Below are 12,230 nucleotides of genomic sequence, written 5' to 3'. Positions count from 1 at the left end.
GGATGATCCCATCCTGCCGCGTCTGGAGAAGCGTCAGCGTGTGTTAGTACGTGAGATACGAGTTTTCCGAAATGCGCTCTGTACATGATATTGTACTTCCGCAATATACGTGCTCCGACTCGCTACCAAAATGTAGAAATATAAAACAAAACTTAATATTTGAATTGTTTATTGCGGAAGTTGTACAAATGTTAATTTCTTTACGCGAGCGCGTTAAAAGGAAATTATATTTTAAAGTAGATGGTCATATTTTTAATACCAAATTCGAAAATACGTACACGTAGTGATGGAGAATATTTAAATTGTACATTATCTTTGATGAGTTTTGTGTAAAAAATCTAAATGAAATAATCAAACTGTTGCTGAAAAGATTAAAGTATCTGAAAAACTGAAAAAGAGAGCGATATATAATTCCGCAATAAAGAATGTTTTTATAAGACGATTTTTTAAATTATATGAGAAACGAAATAAATGTTTGTTGCATTTATTCATCGGGGGCACTTATGATGTGCATTTAATATAGTGGAAATCAACGTTGCAACTGTATAAACAAAAGTTAAGAGAATGTCTTGCCCCGAGCTGCAGAAGCCCTTTGAATCACCGAGCCATTAAATTTTCTCCTGCTTCTTAATACGGAACTCGACGAAAATTATGTGAGTGCTTCGTCGCAAAGGAACTGAAGAAGCATTTTATTACTTAAGAAAGTTTGCTCGAAATAAATGCTCACCGTCGCATTCCTTTCTGGATGCGTAAAGTTTTTAGCAGATCTTCGAAATATAAAACTAATTAATATTTCAGTACTTTGTTTTATCTTGTTATAATCTCCTCTTCATATGGTATATACAAAAATATAAATACATAAATATTGTAAATATCTCTCATTGGGCAAAATAAATTATTTACTAACGCAATGTATAATTCTAATAAATAATTCTTTAGATATTTGTTGATATCTAAACATTTAATAAATAATTATTTTGCAAAATTATATTTTATAAAATTCATGTAAAACACTCTACAAATTTTATTTGACATATGACGTGTTAAATATATTGTTAATAATAAATCAATTTGAAGCAAAAATGTGGCATTTGCTGAATGCAAAAATTAAGATAATATAAAAATGACTTATGGTAATTCCTTATAAAAATTTCCTAATATAAAAATTTATTGATTTTGATGAAATTATTGACAACTTTGCTACAATTGAAACTTTGAAGCACTCTACATAATTTTCAATAATGTTAAGAGTATATATATGTATGCATTATATAAAATTATAAGAAATTATAATAAATATTACTATAGACATTGATATTGAAACATATAGAAAAAAATATACATATATTTTTTAAGATACTCGTAATATAACATTATCATGCAAGAATAATTAATTATAACACTAAAAATAGTCAGAGTGCACATACGTGTCATCTAAGCATAGCTTGACAGGATCTTGCTAATTCATCATGTCAAGACATTCGCGCAAATATTAATATCGCGAAGACTCGCCTTAGGGTCGATGACACTCGCGTGAGTTGTCACTTGTCTCTCCTTACGTGGGGCTTTTCTACTCGCCCAAGTGGGTAATAATGGCATTAATCTGGCAAGCCAATTAAATTCTGTCACCTCGCGCTCTTCTCTTCTACTTGATTTATTTTACTAAGAAACATTAACACTTATGTAGAATAGCTAGACTTATCTTCTTTGTCAACAAAAATTCATTTTGAACGCAATTTACAAAGCATTAATTTCAATCCAGCAAGCACATTAAGCGGAGTGAAAAAAAAAATGTTATCAATTTTTTATAACAAATGAAATCAAGAGAGAGGAAAACATGAATTGTAAAATTACAATTAATACTTTTAATTTCTGCAAAAAAGGTAATCCTTTTATAAATTTAGAATAATAAAAAGAAATTATTTTGAAAGGATTAACACAACTATATTTTAACTTGACGATTTTATTCGCGGGGTAATTTGCAAAATATTGCTTGCGAAATACTATGCTAAAGCATTGATAAAACTTCCTAATTGATGGCAATGTGATACGTGCTTGCGCTCTTCATAGACGTGTGTGAGATGCAAATGGACGTTTGTAAATGGAAGCCCCGAGATAAAATCGCGTAACTTGTCGGAGTTTACAGCCATGATGGAAAATGCATCCCATCGTTGCGATACACCAGCGTTGCATTTCTGTTCGCGCTATTATGACAGAGCATCGCCTGACGAATCCATGTGCGATCTTAATACTTTAATGCGAATTGATTTGAAAATCGGCTTTAATGATACTCTGAAAGTAGAAGGCGCAAATTTTCTTGTTTTCGCTAACGCGCGCGATAACGAGTGCTAAAATATGCACGAAAATTTATGAGCATGAGGATATTAACGTCATTCTAAACTTTATGCGCGATTAAAGCAAACAGTGAGATTTATTGACAAAATTTATTTTACGTAATAAATTTGTTAAACAGCTCGCTCACTTTAGCGAGGACGGACCATCAACTCTCGTAAATGCATATTTGATGAATTTTTTTACACGCAAATTTTAGCTTTCCTCTGGGATTCTTTTGTAAAGTATTCCCTCTTTTCATATATAAATATTATATGTCGTTATTTTATGAATCCTTCGCATGGTAAAAGCATATATGTTAGAAGAGGGATCGAAGACGAACTTTATAATACGATGTATGTTAGTATCCTTAATTTTATAATGTGATATATTATTGTTTAATATATCAACGGATGCAAAGTATATATTTATCCATCTTTTAGAACTCAGTGAGTAGAATATAATGATATTAAAATCATAAAATAGTCGACTCGATTGCCTGAACAAATAACGAATGTAAAATAACGAGAGCAAAATAAAACGCATGAATTTCTCTTTTATTATATATTTATTTACAGTCTTAAATTTGTTTACACAATAAAATACGAGCATTTTTCAAAATTTAAGCTAAATTATTTACAACTTATCTCAAATATTTTGTTTTATTAATTATTTTGAATAAAAATTTGTAAATATTAATTGTTATGAATTGGAATCGAATGCACATCTTAAGTTTAGATCTGCACATCTTAATTTCTCTCTCTCTCTCTCTCTCTCGTCTCTTCGTTCTATTCTCTAATACCTGATTCGCTCCAGTTCACCGCTTTGAATCTTGCATCTCTATTCGCCGAGTACCTTTTCCGAGTGGACAGTGATGTCGTTACTCTTGCTAAGTAAATTTCATCGCCTTGAGTGCCGCTCTTCTCTTCGACTTGTCACGCTTGTAAACGGCAGCGATGTCAGCTTCTCTATTAAAAGTTTCGTCCGTGCGACAGCATCCTTATGTCAAAATACGGAAAGGCGAAGAGGCGCAAATGTCGATTCACTTTCGAGAATCTTAAAAGCGACACTCGCTGACAAAAACGTTCAAGCATAAAAAGAGTCTGTGTCTTGTCTTAAAAAAAAAAAAAAGACGAAAAAATGTATTACAATTATATATAGTAATTATGATTTAAAGACGATGAAAAAAAAATGTATATAAACTATCCGAACATTTGGTTTTGGAAATTTTATTCCAAATTAAATAGTGATATCGAAATACAATTACGATATCGATATGTATCAAAAATTTGTGAGAATATTTATCAACATTAGAAGAACTGATAAATTAAAGTATTCATAATATGCTAAAAAATAATAGCGCTGCTTGACGTGAAAAATTCTTACCGAAAAATTCTAAAAATATCTGCCGATGAAAATTGGAAGAACGCATATATTTATGGGAAATTTTTTTGCAATCTAACAGACAACCGATACAGAAAGTTAAATTCGAATGCGGATTGATAGAGCAAATAGATGAAGAATAAAAGATGATATGCTCTTTCTCTCTCTCTCTCTCTCTCTCTCTCTCTCTCTTTCTCTTTCTCTCTTTTTCAAATAGCCATCGTTCTTCTTAGATGCCAGCTACAGTGATTGAGTGAATAAAACGACGAAGCACTTTTCTCGATACTGGTTCGTGACAAGAAGATTTATGATAAATGTGCATGAATAACAATATATATATACAGGTCTTATAGTGCGCAGCACTCTGTTCATTAACAAACTGTATTCTTTGCAACTGAATTTTTATGATCAATGTTTCCCTCTAGTTCTAGCAATCTCACATTTACAAGAAAGATATATTTTAACGTTAACAGATGTATTTTTTCATTGATACAGATTTTTTTCGAATTTTTTATTAACTATAAACAATTAATAAATTATAATTTTTTTTTTTGCTCACGATCGGGATATATTCTGCCTTTAACTTTTACACTGTATTATACCGTATAAAATTTTGCGATCGAATGGTACATCAATATTTTTATATGAGAACCCTGCATGTCATTAAATGGAATTATGCGATCTTTATCGATATTACGATAACGCGCTTGAACACGTTATTAAATATTCAATGGATGATCATATGTGGGATTTATTACCGCGCTAGAGACCGGCTTGAAAAACGTTATTGCCCGGCGGGGCGTCCAATATGACCATCCAGAGTCCGGCCATAGAAAAATATTTCGAACAAGTTCGGGACTCAGTTCGAATCGTCGATGTGAAAAATGGTAGAAGAAACGCCGTACATACGCGAAAGGGATGAAAGGGAAGCCGATACATTGTCTCCCCGGCCAGACAACGCGGAAAAAGGAGACAAAAAGAAAGCGGGCGAGAAAGTTTGTACGTGCTCGCATTACTGATAGGGCTGTATCCGCGGACTTTAAACAAGTTCGGAACTCGGACTCTGGTCGCGGGGCCCATTACGATGCCGATCGACGCATTAAATCGGCGGGAGGGAAATACCATCCCAACTTTTGCGATCCTTGAAACGCGAATCTTCCGCGCGATCTTGTTACATGCAGCGAAAATTCTCACTGTCCAGGTTTCCACTTCCTGCCTTTTAATAGAACAAGTCCTCAAAATCATATATTTTATTTTAAGATATTCAGATTATTGTATTCTAAAATATGTCTAAAATATATTGAAAAAAAAAAAAATATTCTTTAATACGATTTAATAAAATAATTATCGTCGCGTTAAAAAATTACGTGTGCACACGTGCATAATAAATATATAATAAAATAGCACAAATTTTTCATAATCAATGTATGATTAGATAATATTGAGGAATATTCTTGGAAACTAGAAATTTACATTCTCTTTCGCATGTTCAATTGTACATATGTGATATAACGAATTCCGTAAGGCACGTTGCAATTTCCAACGATGTTGCGGCGATCGATAAATAATTCCGCTAAAGACCTCGAGACCACACCAACCGGAATGCATTAACCCGAATTAATACGTTTACGTTTCATTTGCGAATTCAATATTTGCCAGCGGATAACAGCGGATACGCGAGCATCAGCAAACACGGCCACTCCTTACATCGCTGGTTGAGATTCTATTCAGAAATAGAATTCGGTTCACTGTTCGCGATGTAATAATCATTCGATTCAAAAACGGACAGTTCTCTCTTGTGCATGTTTCGGAACTTTAATTAAACTTTTTGTATAGACCACGCTTATACCACTAATAAGAGAGAGAGGGAAGTCGCACTTAGTAACTTTACTTTAATTTAAACGTTAAACGTACAATTTAAATGAAACTGCTACAGCCATGTGTTAGAAAGTTAATTCCTCTTGGATGGATTAACATAAACACAATAGAAATGTAATAAATATACTGCTAATATATACATCTTCAAGATATCCACAAAGCTTACTGTCTCAAGGATTGCTCTTTTCTTTTAAATATTAAATCTGTAAATTGAAAAAAAAAAATTAAAAGATATTAATTAATTAATGCGTACATAAAAATTGAAAAATATTTGTCATTTAAACATTAATTAATATTTTGCTTCTTAAATGCTACTGTTCCTTTCTGAGTCTCTGAAATTATTTTCAGAAACATACGAATTATTTTATATGTATATTATAATATTATATACATATATTCTATTTATTCTACTGTATTATCACCGCAATTCTCGCGCTCTCCAAGAAGTTTCAAGAGATCATCTTTTTCTTGCATTAAAACACAACGAATAATATATTGTAGTTTACAAAGTGCACTACAAGTCTCAAGGTGCTCGCTCTCGATAGCGATAACTTTAATCGCTCTTTCGCATCTTCTGGCGGGATATAACAAAGTTAACGAGTGGGAAAAAACAAGGTATACGCGACAACTTATCTATCTTCTTCTACTTCTTTCCTTTTTCCGGAAACTTTCTTGAGAGTCATCTCACGATTACGAGCAATGGAAACTCACGGTTGCTGTTCGATCAGGCGAGACGCCATAGAGTTCCTCTCTTCCGGTCATTCGCCGATCTACGTGCTCGAGATACGTGAACGACTTTTTCGAACGTGATTAGGATTCATGCGGTCGCCATCTCCGAAGATGAACGGGGTCGCAAAATGGTACGTAGAATACGCGAAGTAGGTCAAGCCCACGAGGACGGTCCGGGAAGAAATATTTCGATTCGAAAGAGCGAACAGTTCAAGAGAGAAGGAGAGAGCGACGAAGAAAATGTACCAAGATAATACATCATCCGGATGTAGGTTACATCCTGTTTAGCTCGACCTGGCTTTGGAGCCTATTATAGCTTCGCAGTTACCAATTCTCGTTCGTTGTTTCCCTGAGAACATGCAGTTTTTTTTTCGGAGAAAGAATAATTTCTCTTACTTGCCCGCTTTTTATTTTATCCTGTCAGATTGTTGGGAACATATAACGCGGTAGTTATAAATAACGATAGAATAATTTTGATGTGTCGCAATTATTGTCGTCGCTCTTGCTGCTCTGAACCGCCCCGCGTTTTTTTCCGTCGCATCCATTTTCCTAAACCATCGCATTTCTCGCGCATCCCCCTTTATCCCCACCCCTCTCTCTACATTTTTTATAAAGCTTTTCCGGACCCTCGCTACCATCTCGCGTAACATTCTTCTCTTCGTGACTGATGGCCGACGATGATGAAGCAAATTTGTACGACGTCGTTTCTCGGGCGTGACGCAGCCAATTCAGAGCGAGAATCGAAAGCGTTTTCTTCGACGTGCTTGCGTTTCGTCAAAAAATCACGCGTCATTATTTTTCTTGCTAGGAGAGCTTTATGCATAAAGCAGGTGACCATTTAAATTTTTAAAGGTAATGTAGCAAAAAGTTGAGTACGTCTTCTTTAAGATATGCTCCTTTATTGTCAGAATTTTTCAATATACATTTCATTTTAACTCAAGAGGGATATTTTGAACGAAATGCGAAATGTAAATAACTGGCTTTAAACCATGTCATTTGTAAAAAAAAAAAAAGCGTGTAAGCTCAGCGCATGTTACACCAGAATAGAGAAGCATATTTCTTCTTGTTCTTCTTATTGTTAGATATACACTGGCAAATGCGAGCAATAGACTACGCGCATCCGAGATCTAATGGTCTTTTTCTTGGAAAATCGGTAGGGAAGTAAAGGATCGTCCTGTGATTTCACGATTCATTCTACGTCCGTGAGTGCCTTGGAACAGCGAAAGGCTTTTTACTTCCCGATAGCTCTCAAATTTGCAATATTTCTCTAGATTACGCGGCCAAGTCGAGCCGCGATGAGCGCGAGATGAAGATTACTTATCTCTGAGGCGGATTTAGTCTTCGAAAGAGAAAGAAGAATCAAAGAAAGAAAAGGAACAAAAAATCGATTAAGCGTAACAATGTGCGCAACGACCGTTATTTTCAAGAAAATATTTGATATTCGATCTTCTCTTTAAGAAAGATTCCGATTTTACAATATAAATGCATTGATAAAGGTGAAGTCTTTTTCAATGATGGAACTTTTTCTTGCACGAATTATAAACATTTTTCTTAATTAAAAATACTGAGAATTCAAAATCCTAGAGAATAAAGAATATATTTTAATATTATTTTATATATACTTTATAGAATTAATTCTCTTATGTTTTAAATATCTTTTTTAATGAAAAATTTTACACGCATATGAAAAAATAAACATAAAAAAAAAGCGCGACGAGAAAAGCGAGGATAAGATCGAAACCATTTGAAATCCATTAATTTGGAATTTGAAAGGAAGTCTCGAGTATTTATCGACGTAGAGGATGTTGAACATGTTTCTGGAGCATGTAGCCTCATGCTTTAAGACGCAGCAAATCGATGATCTACTTGCGCAACGAAGAGAGAAGCGATGAGTCTCCTTGAAGACGAAGGAGTCAGCAAATTGGCGAATTGCGGCCGACAGCATGCGGGTTGTTGTTTGAGTGGAAGCCACGTGCCCTCTCGTATACGTATAAATCTGGGCGTACGTGTGTGAGGAAACCTCCTAATAGTTTTGAACGTTGCAAGGATGCAGTAGGTGTGACACATTAATCAGTAGCAGTGTTCGCCAAGGGTGGGCACCAACCACCCGTGGAGCCGAATCTTGAAACATACAGCGTCTCGCTCGGATGTTGCGCTCCTCTCCTGATTCCGGACTTGCGGATTGAAAAATATAAATTAAAAAAAAAAAAAATATCGAGATACTAATAGCTGTCTTAAGCTACTGATTTGATTGAAAACTTAAAGAATATCGCGACATAATACCAACGCGAGGAAATTTGCGCGAATAGAAAATAAATAACAAATTAATATTTTTTAATTATTCAATTTGGAACAGCAGAGAATCTTAGAATCCTCATTTTGTCATCACAATGCATAACATGAAAAATGTAAAAATTACAAAAAAAAAAGGAGAGACGTTTAATCAAATTTCTAAAACAAATTGAATTCCAAAATTCACAAAAAAAAAATTTATCTTTTCGATAAGGTACAATCTCTGCCACATTCTGTTATAAAACCTTCTCTTTATCAAAATTTCAAAGGGATTGTTTTGTTCTTTGATTCGACATCATTATAAATTTCCGCTGACTAGACTGCGACAAATTCCACGAGTAGCATTCATCATTTTTACAATTACATATTTATCTTTGCAGAACTCTCTTTTTCATTACAATAAAAAATTTCATTATTTCATCTTCTTCTTATTTGTTTAATATATAATGCGCTGAAATTGATAGAATATTTTAATCTGAGTATACATAAATATATAATCAAATTAATATTTTACATAAAAATAATTTTTATATAAAAGAAATATTTATTATAGCATTCAAATAATAATTTATATTAAAATGTTAAAGTTTATCTTGATATTTTACCGGAAATATATTTCTTGTCACGTTATCTATCGTCCGGGATTACACATTTAGATCGAAGATGACTTCGAGGACGTCTAATGCGCGAACATTATGACGCATTTTGCCCGGGAATGACTAATGCGCGAGCTCGCCAGGAATGATAAAAAGCGAACGAGAAGATCGAGGACCCACGTCGCTGCGGCAGCGTAGTCCGAATCTATAAATGGTTCCAAGTCGTGTCAAAGGAAATGGATCCAATTTAAATCGCGGTCTGTCCTTTATCCAACCGGTCAGCCAGATTTCCCCCCATCGTCGAACAGATCTGCGTTATGAATGATCTCGTGAGATTTACATTTCGTTCTGCCTCTCTGGTGCCGATTCTACGTTATGGCAATTTGCCTTCCTTCGACAAGATGAGCTCGCAGATGAATCGAACATTTTTTTCCAAGTTTTGACATCTTGGAAAAATCTAGTCTATTAAAAGTGAAAACATACCGGACTTTTATGACAGCTCATCATATAAAATGCAAATTAATACGTTACTCATCAAAAATGTTTTTATGATATTTTTTTTAGTAGAAATTAGCATTCCCTATTAATATAATAAAACCATCGAGTATAAAGAGCATATTTGATTATAATTGCAGTGATACGAATCTACCATATATACGACTCTGTATACATGCGTAGGAAGATTTCTTTTCTGCTGGATTAAAATCTCTATCATAATAAAGCGGTGCTTATTAAAAATTTAATTAGAGTGTCTATTAAAATTCGTAGATTGCAATCCGTTTCTGATTACGTTGCTATGTAAAATGGATACAAGATATGTTAATTTTGAGTTTGGAATTATAGTAATATTCACATTATGATATATGCAATAAATTTGTTTTGTTAGTAAAAAGAAAAAACTCTACGCAATCAATAATTTTCATCTACTATTTAAAATATTGCTTTATATATACAGAGTGAGCCGAAACGTTGCGGTCAGACTTTGAGATTTTATAAATTTAATTCTGAACAAAAAATTTCGTATAAACGTGGGTCGAAAAATGTTTTCCTAAAATCTACAAATATCAGGGAAAGTACACGTTTTTTAACAAAAAAAAATATTTTTTACCGAAATAAAAGTTGTGGAGAATTAAATTATCTTCAAGTGAGATGAAAATGATTGTGATACGTTCCATAGGTTTTGAGATAACCAGTTTCAAATGTACAAAGTACATTATATAATAACACACTTTTTATACGATTATAACACAACTGAATGATCTCTCTCTTTATTTTTTTTTCAGTATTTGTGTTACAGTAGTCGTTCTCAACGTTCACTTCCGTTCGCCACAGACGCACAAAATGGCACCCTGGGTGAAGAGGGTTTTTATACACATTCTTCCGCGTCTTCTAGTCATGAGAAGACCTCAATATAAATTTGAAGCGAACAGGTATCGCACATATACAAATATAATCAGAGAATACATATTTATTATTTAAAGATATAAACAAATTTATTATTTTATATGTATTCTTCTCTTTTCATTTATTTTAAGGAATTTAAAATTGAAAATTATTAAAAATATTTTTTTTGTGTTCATCTTAGTTATTCGAAAAAATTTTAATTTTAGAATTATTTATCAATAGATTTAATATTAAAAATTACAAATATCTAAATAAATATCATATTTTTACAAAGAATAAATCGATTTTAACCTGATTAAAAAGTACGCGAACAAAAAAGTCGGAGCAGTGCTTTTAAAGCGTCTAAATTTGCACGAGCGACAGAAATCAATAGACAAGAGTTTTGTTACATAAAAATTACATGTTATATATATTTGGTGCGCGAGTGTGCCTTGTGTTTTAGTCTCGACAATGATCATCAGTCAGTCATTCATCATGCCGCTTTTAGAACACATGCGACACCCGCGCGTTAAATTAAAATTCTGCGCGTCCGATTGTCTGCGTTTACAGGTACACTTCCGGTAGAGTGTTAATGAGGACCGTCAGGGGAAAAGAGAAGACCTGCTATTATCCTTACCATCCATCGACTCAGGAAGACAGTGAGGAGCACCTCACACCCAAGAGATTCCACAGCCGTCCTCCATCAAAGGAAGACCTCTCGCCTTCCAGGTATTTATAATAATATGAAACGCTTTGTAATTATCTCTTTGTAATTACCCTTGATCTTGATATTGTTCTACAAATTCTTTCCAGATTAACATTGACATATTTTGGTAAAGAATTATAATTGCAAATTTAAAAAGAGAAGATAATTACAATAAATTATATAATTAAAAATTATGTAATTATATTAAATTTAGGAATTGTTTTAATATAACTTTTTCTATAAATTATTTTTTTAATCATAAATTTAATCTAAGATTAAATTATAAGTTATTTTGGTTCTTATAATATGTTGAATAAAAATACTGCACAATACTTGGAGAAATATGAGCATTAATGGGCGCGAATAATATTAACAATATTATTCGCCCTTTATTCGCTTTAGTCTTACAGACGGTGCGAGGTTTGGAGGTAGCTGCTTAATTCACGGTCCTCCTTTACCGTTGCACACCGAGTGCGAGGATCTCTCGGTTTCCGGAGACGGAGGCATAGAGGAAGTCAAAAGTCCCGTGCTCCGAAGTCCGCCCGCTTTCTCGCACTCTCGCTGTCCGCCGGAAGTGCACAGATCCTGCATCTGCGTGCGTTTCATCGCCGAGCACACCAAAATGCTCGAAGATTCGACTAAGGTATAAATACATTAAAATAAATAAAACGTAAATAAACAAATAAAAAGAAGTAAATACAAAAGATATAAAGAATCGGCTTTTTTAATAAAAACAATTTATTAATATTTTTTTTTATTTATTTGTTTCTCTTAATAATTTATAAAATCTATATTTGCATATGAATAGAAAGAGAGACATATATTGTATTTGGATTACCTAGATTAAGCCTATGATCTCAAAATATTCTAATTCACTATCGTTGATAGACAACAACAATAGATTGAATCGGCACGATCGATACTCCTTGCAG

General features: G+C 33.4%; 1 protein-coding gene across 2 annotated transcripts in view; it reads left to right on the top strand.

The window, feature by feature from the left end:
* Window positions 1–12,230, top strand: part of LOC126857932 (acetylcholine receptor subunit alpha-like) — a 151,439-nt gene that overhangs the window by 132,883 nt on the left and 6,326 nt on the right. For both annotated transcript variants that reach the window (XM_050607844.1, XM_050607845.1), the window contains 3 exons: window positions 10,493–10,639; window positions 11,163–11,321; window positions 11,701–11,941. In XM_050607844.1, the coding sequence (XP_050463801.1) occupies window positions 10,493–10,639; window positions 11,163–11,321; window positions 11,701–11,941 (547 nt within the window). The remainder of the gene's footprint in view (window positions 1–10,492; window positions 10,640–11,162; window positions 11,322–11,700; window positions 11,942–12,230) is intronic.

Source organism: Cataglyphis hispanica, chromosome 23, assembly GCF_021464435.1.
Source record: "Cataglyphis hispanica isolate Lineage 1 chromosome 23, ULB_Chis1_1.0, whole genome shotgun sequence".
NCBI lineage: Eukaryota > Metazoa > Arthropoda > Insecta > Hymenoptera > Formicidae > Cataglyphis > Cataglyphis hispanica.
The sequence above is the reverse complement of the archived record's forward strand: the minus strand, read 5'-3'. Positions and strand labels throughout refer to the sequence as shown.